The sequence below is a fragment of the Alligator sinensis genome, unplaced genomic scaffold (genome assembly GCF_000455745.1).
Source record: "Alligator sinensis unplaced genomic scaffold, ASM45574v1 scaffold282_2, whole genome shotgun sequence".
NCBI classification, from domain to species: domain Eukaryota; kingdom Metazoa; phylum Chordata; order Crocodylia; family Alligatoridae; genus Alligator; species Alligator sinensis.
This window is the reverse complement of record NW_005841879.1, coordinates 613,781-636,246: the sequence shown is the minus strand read 5'-3', so window position 1 is coordinate 636,246 and position 22,466 is coordinate 613,781. Positions and strand designations below refer to the sequence as shown.

At 46.9% G+C, this 22,466-nt stretch overlaps 1 protein-coding gene across 2 annotated transcripts in view; it reads left to right on the top strand.

Moving 5' to 3' along the window:
• Positions 1-22,466, top strand: part of MAP2K6 (mitogen-activated protein kinase kinase 6) — a 71,257-nt gene that overhangs the window by 20,814 nt on the left and 27,977 nt on the right. Inside the window, exons 2-4 of one of the 2 annotated variants that reach the window (XM_025196247.1) lie at positions 11,378-11,518; positions 12,329-12,395; positions 17,552-17,600. In XM_025196247.1, the coding sequence (XP_025052032.1) occupies positions 11,378-11,518; positions 12,329-12,395; positions 17,552-17,600 (257 nt within the window). The remainder of the gene's footprint in view (positions 1-11,377; positions 11,519-12,328; positions 12,396-17,551; positions 17,601-22,466) is intronic. The other variant, XM_025196248.1, reaches the window with a different exon arrangement.

The window sequence follows — 22,466 nt, the reverse complement described above, 5'->3', positions numbered from 1 at the left end:
GTCCTGGGCACACCTGTAGACACTGCACCTGGTCTCAGTATACTGTGGCTCAAACCGCACCAGAGTTCATTGCTTTGCCCTAATTGCACGTGTAGATGCACCCACTGTGTGGCAATACCTGGAGTACGACTGAGTCAGAGCCCCTTGTGTTAAATGCATTGGGTAAAGGAGGCCCTGGGTGGGCTAGTGGCTGAACAAAGATGGCAGGCTTTCCTTCCTGTCATGGGAACGTAAAACGCTGCTGTCTCCCGTCCATGTATCCCAGCCCGCTCTTGGCACCAGCACAGCTGAGCAGCAGGCACATCTTCGCCGCCAGCACCTTTCTGTGTCTGAGCCATCTGCCTGGAATTCCTCTGCTCTGCGTCCTTCTGCTTTCCCCGAGCTCCTCCTGCCCCTCTGGGATGGACGGAGCCGTGTGCGCTATGGCTGTTCGGCCAAGCATCCTTTCCGGGCCAGGCTTGGGAGTTACGTGAATAAATCATTGGCGAGCTCCTTGTTTCTTCAGAGCCGTGGCAGATCCGTGGGATGCATTTGGAAGACAGATTAGTATTTTCTTGGCCATTATTTTGCACGATCCACCTGCCACTAGGAATGCGGGGTGATGCGTGCTCACAAATCCTCGTGGATTGAAGCCAGAGGAAAGATCTGCACAAATCTTCCAGAAGCAAAACCCCTCCGGTTCGCCCGGCTTTGACCGTGCTTCCTCAGTGGATTACCTCCATGTGAGATCTGTGTATCAAGTGTAGCTGGCTGCTATTAAGAGTGAGAGGAAATTCTGGCTCTGTTGACACCGATGGCAAAACTCCCACTGGCTTCACTGCAGCCAGGATTTCACTCCAAATGTCTTGCTTTCAGCTGCTTCATTTAGGGGCTGAAATGAGCATGTGAAGCCTCGCATTGCTTCTCTTTTTGTTCGCCCTGTTGTGTTTGAGTGCAATGAGATGTTGACGCGCGCGATGTGTAGATGCTTTCGGAAAGATGGACTGGGTCCAAATGACATCGATGGCACCATCAAGTCTATAGGCCTGCAATTAAAACACCGTGGTGTTGGAAAACCCTGCATGTAGGGAATGCAAAGAGATGGTGGGGAATCACCACTTAGGGTGAAACAAAGCTGGGTTCATGGTTGGGCTCGTGCTCGCTAAGGAGGATGGTGCCATGTAAAGGTTATCCCAAATCCCCAATTCCAAACCCTGGGATATTCTTCAGTGCAAACCCGGAGCGCTGGGGTAAGGGAGTGTGTTGTGGGATTGGGAGGGACCTCCCGGGTGACCCCCTTTCTGCTCCCTGTTACACTGGGGCATATCTACAGCCTCTTCACCAAGTTGCATGGATGGCTCCGAGCTCATGCTGCTATAAATGAGAGTAGGTTGAATCTTTCTCTCTGGCTGCATTTACATGAGCGGCAGACTGCACAGTTTCTACTGCGCAGTTGTTTAGTACTTGCAAAAGCCCAGGTGAGTCCAAAAGCCAGAACTTAATGACCATGCAGTAACCGGTGTTACTGTGCAGTACTGTCCCCGCACGGTTTTTTCTGACACTACTGCACAGTAGTGTCGCGTCACGGTTAGTGCCCGGCAGTGCTACGGCGCAGTAGTGTCTCGTGTAGACGCGGCCTCTGTGGAGAATAACATCAATGCGTAGACCTTGGGAGCACGCAACATTTTTACACGCAGGTCGGGAGTTTCCTGATGCTTTTCATAGTCCAGTAAGTATCTGCAACCTGATGACAGAGATGAGAACAAGGTTTTAGGCTCACGCTGATCATGTTAAAAAGGGAAGGAATTGCAAATAGTCCACACTCACGTGCCTGAGTAAGAAAAAAGGTAACTAGATAATGTAACTCTTGGCAGGAATAGATGGCAAAACGCACTGTCGTTTGCATTCGTGTCGTTTGAAGTGTTGAAAAGAGAGGAGAGGACAAGCCTGACATTCTTGTCCTACGCAGCCTGACAAAACTCATCATCGTTAGGTACCTCGACCCACTCTTCAGACTTTTTTACAGGTTTATAGATGCCCAGCCTCTTGCATTTAACTGCATACTTAGCAGAGAGAGGCGATGAATGCAGAAGCCGGACCGCTGCACTGTCCTTCCTCTCCCGTTCGGTAACTGGGCCTCTGTGGCTCGGCCTCAACTCACGCGGGATGTCCCTAAATTAAGCACTTGTGGCTGTTACACCTTTCACGAAACTTTCCCTGCCCACCGTCCTAGGGCTTGTTTCTTAGGTTTTTTCCAAAGTGCTTTTGTTTTTTGCTTCCTTTAGGTTTGATTAAGGAGGATGATTCCAAAGACTCACTATGAGTTTTTGCAAATAACCTTGAAAAAAAAAATCTCCGGAATTAAAATCAGCAGGTTTTGAATGATTTAGCGATTATGTATAAAAAGGGCTGGATTCTCTGCCTGATACTGGTGTAAATCAGAGAGCAGCTTCGGCCAGCCATTGTAAAAAGCAACAGGGCTGACCTCGGGGAGTTTGGCTCTCGCTTCCACGGGCGTGCTTTGTCTCTCTTGTGCTTTTACCTGCAGATAGCTACTGCACATGCCCTATGGCAAGTTTAAAAACAAATGGAGACAAGCCCTGAGATGCAAACCGAACTGGCTGGATCAGAGCAGACCTCCCCACGCGGTTCATTCGGTGCACCTCAGTCATGGCTTGCAACACCCCTGCTATTTTGGTGTGGAGCCTCTGCGGAGCAGGGTTTATTATAGGTTGCAGGACTGAGTCATAGGAGCAGCAAAACCTGGTGACAATTAAACCCCTGAGGGGCAGCTGTCTGCACAGCTAGATCTGGCACTGCAACCTCTGGAGTCAGCAGCAGCAAACTCACATAACCCTTGGTTATACAATGCAGCTATTAACGGTATAGCCAAACAGGCAGCAGCTACCAGCACGTAGTCACTGGAAGAGCTGCTTCCCAGCCCAGAGGACACGGCTCTTGCTCCTTGCCATCGGGAACGTGCCGAATCCAACTTCAGGTGTCTATCGCCTCGCAGAAAGACTTCCAGGTTGAGCGCTCTCTCTGCCCGCTTTGGCCGTGAGCACCCAAGTCCACGGGGGAAGCGGAGCAGGTGCCATCTTCTTCTCTTCGACAGACTCCCACGGATTTGGGGGTAGAGCAAGAGTGAAACCCTCTTGAAACCGAGGGGGGAGTTTTGTCTGTTCAGTGTGCAAGAGAGAGGGATTTGGGTCGTAGCCGTGTTGGTCTAAGGACATAGGCAGACAAGGTTCCTTGGGTGAATTTGATATCTTTTATTAGACCGACCCAAATGGTTGGAGAATAGTTATTAAGCAAGCTTTCGGGTTCAAAAACCCTTCGTCAAGAGAGAGGGATGCATTCGGACCAGCATGAGGTGGTGCATCACCCCCGACTTATGCCAGCGGAGGACCTGTTTTGGGGAGTGAGCGGAGGAAAAGCCCGACTTCTCCCTCTTCTCTGGCAGGATAGAGTAATGATGGTCGCTAGACCTAGCCACTCCTCCATGCAGTGTCGTATTGGCAAGAGCACAACTAACAGGCTAGAAACAGAGACCAAATGCAGGTGTCTCCTAGAGATCTATGAAGAGCAAAATCCATCATATTCCTGCCCTTCCTGCTTCCGCTTCCCAGTGTCTTAATGTTGTTTCCTGTAAGAAAAAAACCCAAAGTGGATCGGTTCGTGCGTGGGGGAGCCAAGTGGGATGGAGATGCCCAGCATTTCCAAGCAGCCGTGCCTCCCTGTCTCTTGTGAGCGAGTTGTTAGGGAAACGGCTTCCAGCTTGCTGTTTCCAAGGAGTCCTTGCAAACAACCACGAGTGAATGCACAGATAAAGGATGCACAAGAAACCCCTTCGCTGCCCCTCTTCTGATTTATATGGGTCCTGTACCACACTCCTCACCATAATATCCAACTGCTTCCATCTGACCTGCCTCCAGCATTTCTTCTGTACGCCCTTTGGGTGGGTTGCCTGGCTTTTCTCCAGGGAAGTGGGTTGCTGTTTGCACGACACTGTGCTGCAGGTTCGCTGCCATCCTAGGGGATTTCCTCCCAATGCCACATGGGCCACGATGGTCTAATTGTACCCATGAAGTAGTATGTATTCCCTAGTATGGACACACTTGCAGTGGGAACGATGCTCCTGGGCTGGGATAGTTTCTTCCTGTATGCAAAGACAAAAAAGTGCTTGGTGTATAAAGCATCCTCAGTAGTGCAGCTAGGGGTGTGCGAGCAGGCACCGGCCCTGAGAGCTGATTTAAAAGGGGGTCTATATTTGATGCAGACCCATCTACGGCATGAAATTTGGTTGACTCCTGGGTCGAATTAGGAAACGAGCCATTATGGCGGAGTGGGTTGCAGCTCTCCCAGCCGTGGAGGACTCTGGACTCCTGCAAGCAGATGTGGGTGGCTGCAAAAAGCTGATATTGTTATTGAGCCTTGTAGCTCTATCCTGTTTGGGGCTTTGGCAATGCACCCACTGGCCTGCCATGAGCAATAGGACTGCTTTTTCGTTCCAGCTCTAATAAGGGAGCAGACAGGTACTGGCACTTGGCTGCCTTTATTTCTCACTGAGGCTAAGGAGAGAGCTCCTTAATTGCATTGTGGGGACACAAATAAAATAAAACTTTCACTTCATCTCTTCCCCTGTACTTTGATGGAAGCTTTAATTGGATTTTGAAAGTGCTTGCGTTTGAAAGCGCTTTGAAGGGTCTTGGAAACTCGGAGAGTTTTGTCCAATATTTTCCCCACATTCGCTTAGTCAAATGCCAGCGCTTTCACTTTCCTTTTCTGTGGCAGGCCTTAAAATGCACATCCCCAGACTGAAATCGTGCGGAGAAATGCGAACGCTTTTCCTCCTACTCTGTTCTAGCTATGGGGCCATGTTGCACCCTGCTGTTGTTGCCACTATTTAAGCAACCACAAAGATGGCACTATTGAAACACAAAATCCCCACGGTCCCCATTGTTAAAGAGGCGAATGGTGGTTTAAAGTGAATGTTTCTAATGCCACTGGGCCAAATGCTTCACTTGTGCCAGTTGTCATAGCTCAATGGACATGCAAAGAGCTGGTAGCTTATACCAATAGGGTCCGGTCTGATCGCTTGTTCTGGCCTCCGGTACAATGCAGACCGCAGAGAGAAACATGGACCCTGGGGTCCTGAAGCAATCAAGGGGTTGTATCTGCGGGAAGTGGCAGCTTTGGAAGATGAATCTCTGCTGGCTTAATGAATTCACCTTTTCTGTTTGCTTTTCTCAATTAGGGGCTTGATTTGCATTTCAGCTGAAACCGGGCCAGCTTGTACAAATCCCCGTGGAAGAGCAAGTCCATCAGTTGGGCATGAAGCGAGGTTCCTGCCTCAGAGATCCACAAGAGGCTAGTGTTAAAATCCAGTCTGCTACCTAAGTACTTTTTAAATCTTTAGGTACATGGAGCTGGCAGGGAACCAGGAGGACTCTTTATTTGGTGGCTGTTGTTTAGTCTAGAGGTGGCAAATGTTTGAAGAAAGGGATCCCAGGAACGCAACCTGCTGCTCCACTCCTCTTAGACTTGGCTGGAGCGTCCTCGGTTGTGAGATTCCCGGTGGAAAGGCCTGGATGAGATGCTTTTCACCCCGATAGTTAACAGGCTGATAAGCTGCTCCTTGAATTCAATGTCCGTGGACATATGCAACAGTAGGAGTAGCGGTAGTAGAAATAATAATAATAATAATAATAATTCTCTACATTGATCTGTAACGTATTCTGAGATAGTGCTTATTGCCTCTTGGATCATGCCAAATCTGCATGCTAACCATTATAAGCTGCTTTGCGAGATGACTCCATGAGGATGTAAAACTGGAACGACGTGTGGTCCCTCCATTAGAATCCAGCTGTTTCTTTCCAGCTGTGCTTCAGCGTGCAGCCCCTGGCCCTTCGCTGCCAGCTCGTGCAGCGGGCCATGCATGGAAAGACACCACCATCTTAAACCACCAAGCACTTTGGAAAAAAAACTTCCACCTCCACTTCATCTGTGGCTGTTCACTCTCTGTACTAGCAGGTGAGCAGGCAGAGGGTTGAAATGCACCAAAACTTGGTTCCCAAGTGCTTTCATTTTTTGGTTCATTTAGGTTTGATTAAGGAGGATAATTCCAAAGACAGCTCCGACTTGCTGTGAGTTTTTGCAAATAACCTTGAAAAAAAATGCTAATGCCTCTTTTAAGTGGGAGCTTGGCCTGTGTAAGAACTGCAGGAATAGGCATTTTGAAGGACCGCAAGGGCTGAGTGCTGTTGCATGATGATGACCGTATCCAAGAAACAAATCCTACGAGAGTTGCAGAGCTATGATCCTCGCAGATCCCAGAAATAACCCAAGATCTGTCTGGGGTAGGAAGCGTTTATGGATGAAATTGGGTAGTGGAGAAATGTCAGGTGATTGCTAAAATGCCCTTGGTCTCTTCTTTTTTTTTTTGGAGTAGGTCGCTGGTATGGTACGGTATATAAACCAGCAGTCACCCACCTTGCTGTGTTGCTTGCATTCCCTTTTTAGCTCAGTGGAGGGTTTCCAGTGCAACAGGTCCCACACAGTGCCCACAGTTCATACCCTCTTTGAGGGAAGGTATGATTGCCCCCATGTCACGAAAGCATGCACTTAAATCCCATCAACAGAGACACTTCCATTGACATGATGAAGTCCTCAGGGGCATGCAGCGCACAGCAGTAGGAGGCTGGAGACTTGAGTGTATTTTTAGCTATTGGCTGTGTCTCTACACCTCCCCATCTCCTCCTTCTCTTTGTCTGTGTATTTTAAACGCGTGTCATCTGCTTGAGGCACATGTTCCTATGTGTTTGTACAGCACCTAGCACAGCGGGGCCATGATCTCAATTGTTACGGTTCTTTTCTTAGATCTGCCACCAGTTTCCTCTGTGATCTGTAGCGAGTCGCATCTCCTTGACTTGCCTTAGTTTCCCCCCTTGGTAAAAGGGGTAGGGCAGATTTGGAGACCATGTAAGAGAGAGGAGGAGAACCCAAGCCTTTTCACTCCTAGGTCTTCGATGACCTTCAGGTCCCAAAAAAGGGAGGAAAGGGGATGAAAAACCCATTTCCTCCTCTTGCAAAATGTTAACAGTGATCTTTTTGCTGAACAGTTTGATCTGAAAGAGCACGGTTGCACACGCCGCTTGAGTTTGGCTTTAATAATATGTTGTGGCAATGATAGACTTGGTTAATATTCTCTGAAGGAAATGGGAGTCTTTTGCAGGCAAGAAACCATTTACTTTGGATTAGAGCGAAAGAAGACTTTCGACTGCATAGAAAAGTCTGCAGACAGGGAGACGGGCTTGTTCTCTGGGAGCAAACAGTTCCTTTTCGGTCACAAAGTATGTGCGGAATAAACGCCTCCGTTTTCTCAATTGGCCTTATTCTCTAGTATATTATCGTCATTTTTTGGCATGCAACTTTCACATTTGTTATAAATACTGAGGTTTACTGTTCATCTAATCTAAGACCTGGGAACATAAATATCCATTTGTAACCTATTGCTGAATTCTGGGAGCATCAGTTATTGAATAAAATAAATTCTTCTTTCGTCCCCCTGGGACTTGGGTTTAAGGCCTTCAGAGGGAAATATTTGATGTGTTCTTTGCCACAATATATTTTGCCTTCTCCCATAATCAGGCTGCTTCACTTGCAGTATGTATGGACTCTTCATCTTCATTTATTCAGTGTCCCTGAGGTTAACAAAAGCATGACAGTGTTACACTGCCCTAAAAACTGCAATAATCTTGTAGCATTTTGGACTGTCCTTTTATGTGGCTTTCTGAATTTCTCAACACTCTTCTTTGGAGGAAAAGAAAATATGCTTAAGTTTTTGGGGGTGGGGGGGTTGGGGAGAAGGAAGGAGATAAGGATGGACTTACGTGCCTGCTTAAAATCAAAGGTGACCTGAGATACTTTGCTGAATCGTAACCTTAGTTCTAATTATTATTGTTCTAATTATTATTACTAATGATTATTATTATAGTTCTAATTATTATTACTATAGTTCTAATTATTATAGTTCTAATTATTATTACTAACAACCATATTATTTTATCATCCTGTTATCAATGTTGTCCTTCAAGGCTCCAGCTTCTGGAGTCACGTGATTATGCGAGACTCCTTTTTTTATCTGAGTGCAGAGAAGAGCTTCAAATGAGCCCAGATGATGACACAGTGCTAGTACAGATTTTACTGGTTATTTATTTTTAAATCTCACAGCGTTTGGCTACCTGATCGTCTTTTCTTGTTAACAAAGGTTGCAAGCTCCGGAGGCTCAGGTGCCATCTGTCCTGTGCTGGTACAAATCCCTAGCACAGTAGCATAGCTGGAGCATCTAGTTGCTACTGTCCCATTAAGTGATGGTTCACAGAAATGCTTGAATCCCTCTCCCCATTTGTTTTTGCTTTTGCATGCACAAGACTGCATCAAACTTTATTTCAGTTTTAAAATTGCATGAAGGCCAAATGTTTTCCTTGTCTTTATCTCCTGTACAATTTACCATCCTTTCAGACTGTGATGAGAGGGTTGTGGATGCCTACGTTATGTAGTGCTGGGTATTCACGCTATAGCAGAGCCCCTCTGCTGAAAGCCACCAGCTAATGCCGGGCATCTGCCCGAGAGGCATTGGACTGATGAAGACAACTGTTGGTGATGAGTGACCAAGGGCACATTTAAACGGGTAGCCAACGGGGGCTTTGTTTGGGATCTGGTCCTAATGTACTTGAAAATAAGGGAATAAGTGCTGATTTTCTTTTGCAGCACTTGTTCATCCATTGGACAAAGCGCTTCTCCTTTCCGGTTCCCCTCTTCTGCTTTGCTGAGATTGCAGGGTGTTTAGGTGGGGACCGTCTCTGGGTCCCCGCCAGGGCGGGAGAACAACAAAAGAACCCTAAACAAATGTTTTCCTTGTCTTTATCTCCTGTACAATTTACCATCCTTTCAGACTGTGATGAGAGGGTTGTGGATGCCTACGTTATGTAGTGCTGGGTATTCACGCTATAGCAGAGCCCCTCTGCTGAAAGCCACCAGCTAATGCCGGGCATCTGCCCGAGAGGCATTGGACTGATGAAGACAACTGTTGGTGATGAGTGACCAAGGGCACATTTAAACGGGTAGCCAACGGGGGCTTTGTTTGGGATCTGGTCCTAATGTACTTGAAAATAAGGGAATAAGTGCTGATTTTCTTTTGCAGCACTTGTTCATCCATTGGACAAAGCGCTTCTCCTTTCCGGTTCCCCTCTTCTGCTTTGCTGAGATTGCAGGGTGTTTAGGTGGGGACCGTCTCTGGGTGTACAGTGCACAATCTTGACTGAGGTCTGTTAGGGCTATTATAACAGAGGGAGACTAGGAACATAATATAGGAATATAGGAGAGTAGGAACAGAGTATTACATAGGAAGCCTTGCATTGAATCCCCGCAGCGTTGCGTTAAACCTGCTGTTGGGGATATCTTTGCCATCCCTTCTCCCCTCCCCACTGCCAGATCAAAAAGTGCGTTTAGTAGCACTTTAAACATTGCCACTCAATACTTGAGGACCAAATAACCCTTTGCTTCAAAGGCTGCTTTTTGGATACCCTGTTGATCCCCAGAAAGGTTGGAGAGACGAGCTCGTGGCATGTTATAACAACAGGAGCGCAGAAGCTTTCTCTTATCCACCCGCGAGGCATGAACTAGCCCGATGACTTGCATCGAATAACCACGAGATGAACCCGATGTAGTGCTCTTTCCCATTTCTCGTATCAATCCAGTGGGAAATACGTTGATGCTGCCGGCGTGGATCCCCCCTGAGCTTATTCCCTTCCTTGTGGTGTCATGAAATCCATGTCTTTTTGTCATTCACACTGGTTTTTATGGGTTTTTTTTTTAATTTTAAGTGAGGTCTGTGATTTGGCAGCTTGAGTTCGTGAACAGACTGGGCTTAAAAAAATGGCAGAGTTTCAAAATATTGTATTTTGCTTAAGAAAAGGAAAGGAAAATAAACTCCCCGTGTGCGGACTGGCAGAAGGCAGGAAGGCGTTTCATATTGATTTGCCTTCGGTATTTTGCCACCGTCTTCTGCCGCTGATCCTGCTTGTGAACCCCGATGAGATTAAATTCTTTACAGTCTGCTCTGGTTCATGTTCAAATTGTGTGGATTTCCACTGGGTCAGTCACCGCCTGCCGGGAACGGCCGGAGATGGTGGCATGCACCGCGTGGCTTGTGCAGGAGAACGAATATAGGAAAAGCAACAAAACTGGGAAAAATCTGCAGCTGTTTTGTGTTTTCCTTTTATTTTTTTTAAATTGTTTTTGGTTTTCTAGACCTTTTGTAAGAGCTTTAGTGGGTAGGGGTGTCGAAATGAAGACAGGCTGGCACACCAAGAGAGAACATGCAGGGTTATGGGTCAGGTGCAAATGCTGGCTCCAGTTCCTTGAGCAAGTCGCTTAGTCTGTCTGTGCCTCAGTTTCCCAACTGTGAAATGGGGGCGGGTGATTCCTTCTTTCTCACACCCATATGTCTTGTCTGTTTAGATCTGGATTGAGGCAGGGATTGCTTCTTAATATGGTGGTGCTGATGGATGTTAATCCATCTGCCAGGCTCAGCAGAAGAAGGGATCACAGTAAAAACAGCTGTGGATGGAGAGGGATGCTACTGCTGAGGCATTATTATGACTCTCAGCAGCGGGCATGAGGTTTAGCCCAAGTACCAGGGGCTTGGGTGCATGTTGCAGGCCATGTGTGTGGGAGGCAGAAAGCCAGAAGGAGGAACCGTAAGCATGACCCTGAGATGCAGGCCAAGTTTCTTGGGCATAGGGTTTGCCGGGGGGGGGTACATGCATGGATTTCTAAGCAGGGAGGCGCTCTCCTGCTCATAATGTATGGAGAGAAACTGGAGTCTGTTTGCATTTTTTTTTGTAAATAAGAAGATTGCACCCCAAAATATATCTGCTCCTGTCACCAAGTTATCATCTCGATCTCAGCTGGGGCTTTTGTGATATCATTGAGAAAATGACCCAAAAATATAATGGCCAGGTGACCTCAGCTCCCGTAAATATTGCAACTCCTTGTCTATATACATTTTCTTGTTGGAGCATCGCATGCCTCCTTGCAGCGGAGAACATGCTTTCTTCGCATGCACGTTATGGCTCTGTATGGTTTTCTAATAATAACAAAAAAAAAGAGCACGTGCAATCCCGTCATTTCCAGTAAGTGCTTTTCCCCTGAGGTGTCAGCTGTATTGTCACAGCCTGTTCCAGGCTGGAATAGCCTTTTGCCAAACCGAGCAAGCTCGATCTTGTCTTTTGCAACAGGCAAGAGAAAGAGCTGCAATTAAAGTTGACTAATGACTTCAGCAGGATGGTGTTCGGTTCAGGTCAGTTCACGTTCAGTTTGCATTTTAACCCAGCGCCCTCTAGAGCTCTGCGTTTCCCAGACGAGTTTAGGCTCGAACGTGACGGCAAAGGGTGTCATAGAAAAACAAACCCTGACATGCCCACGGAAAAGCTTGCCGAGAACAGGGAGAGAAACGGATGCTTGCAGAAACACGGTAATTGCTGCAAATTGTTAGGTTCAAATGGTAAAGTCTAAATAAGTTGTTTGTGCCTTTTTGGGGGGGGGGACCAGGTATTTTCTAACACACCCAAACAGCCTCTGTATGCTTGCCTTGGGATTTTGCTGACATGCTGTATGTTCTCACATGATTTTATCCCCGAATCCAGAGCACTGCGTCACGGGAGACGTATCGCCGCGAACGAGCCGCTTGCATTGCCCTGTTCCACCTGGCTCTTCGCCTTTTGGCGAGGACCCCCATTTATACCTGAGCTCGAGGACTGTTTGACCCGATTGAGAACTTGTTTCTAATCCAGTTCAGGTTAACGCAGTGTAAGGAGGAAAGCGTGGCCTGCAGATGCGAACCGAGACAAATAGCCTTTTGAGCTGAATTTTGCTCCCGCTGTTCTGGGTTTTCCTAAGTACGTGGAGCACAGTTGACCCTGCTCCAAGCCAGAACAAAACCTGGTCCTGTGCGTTCAAAGTCAGTTTAGGCAGCGTGCCGTAGGACTTGTGCAAAGGGACACGGCGCTCTCCCGCAGGCTTCGTGGCCTGAGCTGCTGCCTGCGCTGAGTGCCAGGACCGTAGGCTTTCCACGCGGCTCACCAGACAAAGAAACTTTATGTTTTGAACTCTGGGCCCTGAATCTGCATCACCAGACTGGGCTGGCATTTCAGGGAAATAAGGTCAACCACTGTAGACGAGCTTCATTTTGCAACGTGTAAGTGAAGAGAGAGTGAGAAAAAAAAAACCAACCATAAAAAATGAAAGTTTCTGGCTCTGCTATTGCCTCTCTCTTGTTTCACAGGCAAGAAGAGAAACCCGGGGCTGAAAATTCCTAAAGAAGCATTTGAGCAACCACAGACAAGCTCCACGTAAGTCTCCAAACACGGAGGGAGAACAAAAATAAAACCACTAACCCCAGCTGCTTTCCAAAGATGCATAGCCATCTGCCTTCCCCCAGGCGCTCAGGAGCAGGGAGCTCTGCCTTCGGCGTCCTCTCGCACAGCCACGGCGTGAAGGGAGCTCCCGGCCGTTGCGCTGGACATCTGGGAGCGCTGAGTTTAGGCAGGGGTGGGCAAAGGAGCAGCAGAAAAATCTGCTTTAAGTGTATTTGGGGACTTTAGGAAATGATATAACATAAAGCCAAGTGTTATAAAGGGGAGAGGGGGGTTGGTTGTAGCCATTTCTCCATTTCTCAGGGGTGTAGGTTGTAGCCGTGTTGGTCTAAGGACAAAGGCAGACAAGGTTAAATCCAGTATCTTTTATCAGACCAACTCAAATAGCTGGAAAAATTCTTCTTTGCAAGCTTTCGGGTACCAATACCTTTTGTTAGCCTGACGAAGGGTTTTTGAACCCGAAAGCTTGCTTAATAACTATTCTCCAACCATTTGGGTTGGTCTAATAAAAGATATCAAATTCACCCAAGGAACCTTGTCTGCCTATATCCTTAGACCCACACGGCTACAACCCAAACCCCTGCAGATGGTCTGTGCTCTTCCTGGATGGGCTAATAAAGCAGCCAGATGCCAGTATGTATTTTAATTGACTGACTTTCTTGCATACATCCTGGCCTCCAGCTGCTTTACTGCGCCATCCAGGAAGAGCGCAGACCACCTGCAGACGCTTCCTCAACCTGATGAAGGCTATTTGTACCCAAAAGCTTGCAAAGAAGAAGTCCTCCACTTCTGTCACTGTCCTTCTTGGAGCTGTGGACATCGTTCTGGTTCCCCGCACCCCTTTGACCATCACTGCCGTTTCCCTGCTGTGTGGTCCTCTCCCTCAGTCAAGGGCCCATTTAAATTTCCAGTTTCAGATATCAAATAAACTCCTTGAATTCCTTGTTGAATCACTAGGCACACTGACCCTAGGGTTCCCCGCTCATTGTCCTGTTCCTTGTTCTTTTTACCCTCTAATCTGCACCAATTTGTTCTTTTTGGTGTCTGTGTGGTTGATTTCTGGGCTCGGTGGGCCCCGTCTTTGCTTCAGGGAGTGGGTCTTGTGTTGGGATGATAAGCCCCCCTCAGCAAGTCCAAGTATGAAATAGGTGAGCTCCTGCCATAGTTTCCACTGGCTCCTTTATGTTGCCCAGTTGACTTCTCTTTGGTTATTCCCCTTCTTCTGTTGACATTTCTTCTCGTGTAGCCTCTTCCATTTCATGGTCATTGCTGCATCCCTGGTGAGGGCTTTGCCTGTCCTAGCCATCCGGCGCTGGAGGGAGGGAATCCAAAGTAAAGGGTTGCTTGACCCAAACTCTTTAGGGTTTACATTTTATGAAGGAAGCTGCGAGACGGTCATCTCACCTCTTGATGAATGCCCCCACGGAAAGCAGAGAGCAAAAGGAGTTCACTGCAGGAACCCCACAGAGATGGTATTAGCACTGAAACACTAAATGGCAACAGGGGGTCTTTTGAGAAACCAGAAGCAAACCCATTAGAAGCAAACCAGTTTGCTTCTAGCTGCAGCTCAGTCAGTGGAAGAGAGGGGCAGAGCTCAAACCCACCAGTGAAGGCAGTGATGTAGATCTCCATTGTTAAATAGTGAAGAAAACCACTTGCCTGGCTCATCCCAGGAGCTCTGGATTTGCAAGAAGGTGTTGAAAAGGGTTTAACCTGCTCAGCCAGGCCTGACTGCAGGGCTGTTCCCAGCCAGCAGCAATTGTTGGGTAGATGAGACCTTGTGCATCTCATGGAGGGATGGAGTTGTGCAAAGTCTTCTGCTCAGCGGGGTCACAGGTTGGCAGCAGGACCGGTGTCTCTGCTTGCCAGGGTTGTAGGGACGACTCACTGGTCAGGCAGGGGGAGGGAATAAAAGGAGACGAGATACAGCATTAAAATGGTGAGAGTAATGAAGACTCCACAGATTCAACCTTTTCTTGAGCCTGCCCTTCATCTTCACAAACTGAGTAGGCAACAGTGTGCATGGGAGAGAGAGTACATAGGATTTCAGGGCAGTTGTGCAGAATTTGCTATATCCAGGCTCATTTACCTACAGGACGAATCCGTTTTAGATCCCCACTTCCAGTGGCCCAACTCTTTGGTGTTGTCTCGTACTTAGATGACAGTGCAGCAATCCTTTTGGGTTGGAAAAAGCAGGGCACTTTTTCAAGGCAACCGCCGGGAAAGTTGCAGAAGTTATCATAGATCAAGGGACATGAAGCAGAACCCTCTCGTGAAGAGCTTATCAAGCCAGCTAAGTGGGTTTCTCCACTAGCAGAGAACACCACTTTGCAATAGTGGCTCTCAAGATGCTTTTACTTCATTTGTGATCAACCCATGAACTTCTTGAAATATTGAAGGAGTTTTGTGTGCGCTTATGACCATGCCCTGAATAGTTCCTGCCTTGCTCGCTGGGTTGGGAGCATGCTGAATCAGGCACATCCATTGCCACTGCGGCACTGCCAGTCTGGAAGGGAGAAGATGCCGACTTGTAAAGGGGCAATCTACTTTGCTTCTTTAAATGGCTCCGCCAATGCAAATACAAACACATTCCTGCCTATTAGGAAAAAGAGCAGAGCAGAATTTTCCCAGCCACATTATGATGACCTTTACTAATTGAATTCATTGGCTTTATCCCAATGGTTTGCTTCACCCTGGAGCTATGTAGATCTGCCTTCCCTGATGGGTCTGAACTCTGCCTCGGTGCCCCGCTGACCTGACCCACGCGGGTGGCACGGGCCTTTCTGGTTTGGAGCAAATTGTTTTTTTTCAAACAACGTCTCAACTTCTCATTGCCGTTTGGTGTGTCCATATCACGACGTCTCTGTAGGGCTTCGTTGCAGTGCATATCTCCCTGCTTTCTTTGGGGATTTCCTTCACAATCCACGAGGTGTGAGGACACTCACTCATCTTCCCTTGGGATGCTTCAGCTAGAAAGATCCTGGGTTAAGCAACCCTGTCCTCCTGCTCCTTCACTCTGGTGCCAGATTAACCCAATGCCCCGGTAGTTTTGCTTTAATGTGCCCTTTTGTTGCACATCTCCATGACAAGGAAAATGAAAGGGTGAAGGGAATGATTTTAGCCCATGGGGCTGCCTCTCTTGCAGGTTTGGAATAAGCTGATTTAAAATAAGGAAACAAATACATAAAACCCCTTAGCTTAATAACTATTCTCCAACCATTTGGGTTGGTCTAATAAAAGTTATCAAATTCACCCAAGGAACCTTGTCTGCCTATGTCCTTAGACCAACACGGCTACAACCCAAACCCCTAAAACCCCTTAGGAAACAGGTCTGTGCTATTAGGATGTCATTTGCTGCATAAGGCAAACCCTGCGTTTGCTTGTTAGCCTCCTTAATGATTAATTTTGATCATTGAAGCAATTACCTCCCATCCGTCTTGCCTAACTTGGCTACCTGGTTATGTTGGCAGGTGAAACAGTAATATAGGTTTAGGTTTCACTGAGGATAACCCTCATTTTCCTTTACGGATCGATTAGGAACACCTGCACCCATAGGATCACTCTTTCTCCCTGGAGCTCTCCAGGGACTTACTTGGATCAGGAGACATGAGAGTCCACCATCTATTAAGATGCTTTGGCTGCTCCTGGTGTAATAATTTTGTGATGCTGATGACTTTCCAGAAACAATTTAATTAAAAAGCCCCAGCTCTTGTGAAAGGCTGAGTTTTTGTCTCTTAAGAGCTGAATTCAGCTGTGTGAACAATAGGACTGCCATTTTATTGCTGTGAAGTAAGAGCCTGCCCAGCCAGGTAGCACATCGCATAGGCCACAGGTGTAAAATGAGGGCACTCAAAGCCTTGATTTGCTAGGGTAATGCACCTGGGGCCTTCAAGCCAATTTAAAAAGCCGGGCCTCTTGGCTGTCAAGTGTGTGAGCAGCGATCCTCCATGGCTTGCAGTGCCAGCAATGAGGTGCTCGCTGGGAGAGATTTGCCTTGGGGTAGATAGATCTGACACCTCACCTTCTCCTGGAGGAGGAAGACGATTTCCTGGGAAGCTGAGCACATCTTAGCTGTTTTTGGAAAGGATTCGTGGAAAGATCTCTGGACAGCGTAGACTTCAGAGACTGAGATGCTGAGTGAGGTTTCCCTTTTAGACGTCTCCGTTCGTATTGCTGCTGCCCTGTGGATTCCTGTATGGAGCGACGTGTTCCCTTCTCAGGCTGGCATGATAGTTCGCTTTGCTGAGGGATCGTTTTAGGGCAGGCGGGAAGACAGGTGACCCTACATGCTGCTGGATGCAGGCGCTGGGAGCGATGTGAAGGGGATAACAGGATGGGTAGCCTTTCTGCCTGGAGTCAGGTACTAAAGTAGTTAGGCTAGCCATCCTAAGTTGCATGCCCCAAGGCCAGGGTTAAGTGATATGGTCCCTAAGTCGCAGTATCCTAGTTATGTGCACTAAGGGCTACAGCAAGAAGAAAGCAGAATGTGAAAGATCTTCTTCGCCCCTTTGAAGCCAGGGGTGGAAAAAGTTCATTAGAAAACAGATAGACACACATCTCTATAGCCTGTTAGAAACGGCGCTGAAACCAAGCACCAGGGGCCAAGCTCCTTCTTTCATCCCTGGGTGAGCTAGGTCTTGGACCCTTCTGTAGAGAGAGCAGACAGCAGACTCGGGCTGGATCTCTGCGCAGTTTGATCTACCCAGGAAAGGAGATTAACTCTCCCTCCCTCTCTTTCTTTCTGCTGGGATTGGGCACCCTCCCAGCCCATCAAAGGAGATCATCTCTCCGAATTCCTTACTATGGGAGTTGGACAAAGACTTGTGAAATTCCAGCTCCGGCAGCATCCTTCCTGACCCCTTTTGGGATGAGTTTGTGAGCCTTGGCAAGGTCTAGCCTCGCGGTGAGGCTAGGAAGCCACTGATACTTCTCAGCACGATGCTGAGCATCCGTGGCTTGAGGCCGCTGTGCTACCAGCCTAAGGGGGATTCATGCCCTGGCCTCCCTTAGTATTGTCGACCATCTCCATCTGGGTTGTGATCCGACATGCTTGGTCCTCTGGGATAGCAGCAGTTGTGCGGTCTCGGGAACTGATGCTTACCTTTTGTTTTTCTTTTCTCTCTCTCCCATAGGCCACCTAGAGATTTAGACTCCAAAGCCTGCATCTCTATTGGGGAGAAGGTAAGGTTATAAGTTTGGTCTACTGGGCTGTATTAGATGTGTAAACCCAGGCCCAGGTGACAAATTAGGGTCCAGCTGATTTTACAAACCTGATTTGAGTGGGTTACAACCTGAGGGAACATGAGATCAGGGTCAAGGGAGGGCAACTTGGCCATTTTCTCTTATTTTCTGTCAGCCACCCCCAAGTCGCTTCGTTTCCCAGCTTCCTTTATGTTTTATCCACGGATTCCCTTGTTGCCAAACAAGTCATGCATTTGAGCTTCATGCCTTGCATTCATTTCACTTTTTATGGCAAAAGAGTTTGCATTTGGTGCATAGAAATAACAAAAGAAAATTGTATCCAGTAATTATGAATATATCACATGTTTCTATCTATTTGACAGTAAGTAGCTCCAACTGGAGCAGAACATTTAGGGTACTAGATAAAAATCTATGTGTGTGTGTGTGTGTTTGCAAGCTTCCATATCTGTTGGATACTAGAGAATACATGAGAGTGTTTGCAAGTTTCCACATCTGTGAATAACTTTGTGGAAAATGTATTACACTTTTCATTTTACATATACACACAAATTGTATGTAGGCGAGTATGTATATAAGAAAGCTTCAATTCTGCCAGAAATTTGACAGCCACCAGAAAATGGATTTCAGGCCCCATTGGGATTGTAACATTAAGGTAGAGAATGGAGTGGGTCCAGGATTGTGGCTATTGCCTTAAACGCACGCATATCTAGCTGACAAAAGGAAAATAAGGGCTCCTGTGTACAAGCACGAAGGCTGCCCCAATGGGTTGTAATTATGGCATGTCAGAGCAGACTTGATTAATTGAGTCTGCGGGAGTGCGGTAATGACCATGCTCCAGCAGACGCCAGTGTCACGTGTATCAGCGTCCCTGCACTGAAAAGTGGTAGTGGGGTACTTTAAACTAAAGTTTGAACAAGTGTTAGTTCAAAGTGCTTTACCACCGTCTTTCAGTGCAGGGATGCTGAGACATGTGATGCTCCAGGTGCTTTAATTAGCACGGTTCTCAGAGTTGCGCTAATTAAAGCATCCCCCGCCTCCCGGAGCACGTCTATAAGATTGTGAGTTCTTTGGGGGCAGAGACTATTGTCCTGCTCCGTTCTGTGTCTGCACAGCATCTGGTGTTGTGGGTCCCGGGGCCGTGACTTCTGGGCACTACAGCAAGGCAAATAATAATGCCTTGGCTTCTGGGTGCTACAGCAAGGCTAATAATATAATAATAATAATAATAATGGCTATTAATTACAACCACAATAAGAATAGTAGCATCACAAACCAGGCCATGCATTTACACTAGCTACAGGTTCTGGTATTTGTAAAGCAGGAGGCCACAAGCTAAACGGTCCCAAACATCCTCACCCACCTGAACTATTTGTATTCTTGCGGCTGCAGTCTTGCACAGGGGTTATATCTTGTCTCGGTGCCATTTGGACTCCTTTACCTATTGCCTCACCCCCCTCAATGCACACAGATAGAGATGTGCTTTGGAGGCTGACTTAATCAGGTGGCAGCCAGCAGGCTCCCAGTCCCCAGACAGCAGGATCCCAGTAGGAGTGAGTTTTCTTGACCCAGTGCCCTTCTACCCGGCGTACACGGCTGTAGCTGCCATTCGTATCTCCCTTGCACTGTTTCTCAGGTAGTCCTGTACTGTATAGAGAGGTGTTAGCCCCCTCTCATCAACCTGCCTAATTGGGTGGGGGAAGGAGATAAGGGATCATGTAATGGTTCTTTTGCATGAATTTAAACATCCCATCTTAAAAAGCAGATGGGTTGGAGCTCGCTGAGAAACTGCATCCTCACGCTCCTCCCATCCGGAAGGCAGCAGCACTGCACAGCCAGCCCAGGGGAACATGAGAGCAGGAGGCCTTCACAATAAAGCAAGCCTTCCTGGTGCAAATGCCGGCACAGCGATTCCTCCTTTGTTTCTCCAAGGAATGACCCGGATTAGCGAGCGTGGCCCTGTTTCCCTTTGTGACACTCACAGCTTTGTTAAACCCTTGCCCGGCTCTTACATAACGGCCCTGACATCGCACACTTAACGTTATTAATAGTAACATGTAGTCAGGGTCAAGATGCTGATTGCTAAGCTCTGGGTTATGTTAATGGCTTTCTCCCGCTTCGTTCCAAATATGAATTTCTCCCCCAACCAGGAGAAATAAATGCTAACAGGACCCAGCCTCTGAAGTTTACTTTGAATCGTGGGTGTGAATGTTAGCCATTTCCAAATGCTGGAGTATCCCCTGGAGTTTATTCGTATCGCCCACTTGGCTTTCAGCCATCGGTTGGTGTCATCGGCATGAAAACAGAGACATCCCCCAGCTGAAGAGTTCGTGGAGTTAATGCTTGTTGGCTGGAGTCCCTTAGTGCACAGAGCTGCTTAGCTTACCCGGGCAGAGAGACCATCCCTGTACAATGGGTATGTAGTTGATACAGGGTCCTGGAGGTCTCCCGAATCGGATGAAGACTGATGGCTTTTTTTTCCCCCACTCCAAATCTTTTTTTTTTGTTTTGTTTGGAACTCCTGTTTCAACAGTAACGTATCGTCTTAAGTCTGACAGCCCCCAAAGCATTGAGAATGACCCCTCCAGGCACTCAAGTTCAGTGTCCCTTTGCACAGCGTCTGCTCCGCTAACCAGCAGGGATCCTGGTTTTCTCTGAGAAAAAAATCCAAATTTTTGTGATTTTTATGTATATCTATAGCTATCAATATATTGATATAGATATGTATATAGATATATCTATAGCTATAAATAGCTATGTATATAGATATCTAAATATCTAGGGATAGATAGATAGATAGATAGATAAAAATCAGAAAATTTTGGAATTTTTTATCAGAGAAAGCCAGAATCCCTGCTGGTTAGCATATATAGAGATGTATATCTCTATATATAGATCTCTCTCTCTATCTATATCTAGATAGATAGATATCTATCTATCTATCTATCTATCTATATATATATATATATATACACACACATATACATACACACACACACACATTATATATAGATATCTATTTCTATATATATATATATATATATACACACACACACACGTTATATATAGATATCTATATTTCTAGATATATATATACACACACACAAAGAGAGAGAATAGCATTTTGTTTTAATCATGAAAAAATGTGGATTTTGAGGGGTTTTTTAAATCGGAAAATTTTGGATTTTTTTTTAAATCGGAGAAAACCAGGGTCTTTGCTAACCAGGCAGGACTGCTGCCAGACTTTGCTTGGGATGCTGAGCCTTGTGGAGTAAAAGGACTAGGTTTTCCAATAGGAATCACTGCATGCCTGGGCAGAATAACAGGCCTCTTCATTCGGTTTTGGTTTGGGGTGCAGCTGCCAAAGTGTAAGTGTCCTTGTGTCCCTTCCAGATCTTCATTTGACAGCTTCAGGTTCCCTTTCCACCTTCCTGCCGTACAGCCACTAAGGAGGACCAGATGTGCTCTGTTTTGTCAGGGGCTGTGAAGCCTGGTACCCTGTAATCTCAGGCAGAAGGCAGGGTAGATTTGCACCTTTATAGACTAACTCATCAGAGGTAGAGCATAAGCTTTCGGAGGCAGAGGGCTTCCCTGCGGTCTCTTTATGGACCTCTCGACGACTGAGCATTTAACGACACACCCAGCAACCGTTGGCCCCAAAGCGGCACGTCGGGGAACGGTCATCCAATGTGTACTGGTACTGAGATGGGAAACTATACAACTTGTTTCAAGGCTTTTGGAAACCTCCCTTTCACCTGGGGAACAGCCCGTTTCTCTGTGGGAGGGGTACCGAATGCCATGCTTCTACTCTTCTCTCTTTTCTGGGCCTCCCTTTGAATATTGACTTGTTTGCTGAGAAGAAAGTCCTAGCTCCAGCTGAGGTGTGAACATCCCCTGCTTCTTGCTAAGACTGTTAGCTTCAAAGCCTAGTTGTCGCTCGTTTGTGTTGACAGCTTGCCCAAATGCCTGCCTTGTTCATGCAAGGACACCTGGGTCCTCTTTTGCTTTTCACTGGGTTGGGAAAGCTAGAGGACGAGGAGGTTGAACACCCACCTGAGAAAATCAAAGCCAGTTCAGTAGCCTCAAAGAACTTGCTGGATTAAGGCGTGGATTCGTAACCAGGATGGACGAAGGGTTGCACACAGGTTGCTCTTCCCTTCCTTTGCATGGTAAAAGAGCATCCCACATCTTTTTGTCTGAGCAGCTTAGATTCACTGCACAACAGCATTAAAAATGGTGTGTATATGTGTACCCATGCACGTGCATGGCTGCAGTCAGAATCAAGCCTGGGTTTTCTTTGGAAAAGAAACATCTCTTCCCCAATTTGATTTTAATATTATTAATAGAAATCACGAGAAAACACTGGGGTGTCTAAAGGATTTTGGAAACCTTAGCTATGGGAGTCACAACTAATCCCCTTGGAGAATCAGCTCGTACACCAGTTGGAAGTTCAGCCACGGCGTTTATCCCCGGTTCAGTTCTGGGTGACCCGGACTTAAACCCTGCGTCTCGGACATTATCTTCTTCCAACACTGGGGGCTTTTTCCTACCATATATTCATTTGACCATGATCTGAACCCAGTGCAGGTCATCCTGTCCTGAAATCGGATTCTTAGGAAAGCATGCCTGGAATCCAGGATGATTTGGCACTTTTCATTTTACTGGCAAAACGAGATTTTGATGGGAGAAAAATGCCATTCCAGCACTAGTCCAATGAAGCAGGGCAAGACATGTCAGGTGGTTAATTTATTAGGTGATGTATTAATTCATTAGCATTTTACAATGTCTATCTTTGGATGCTTTTCTTTCATTTGAATTTTTATTTTCCCTGGCGTAGAGCCGGGGCTG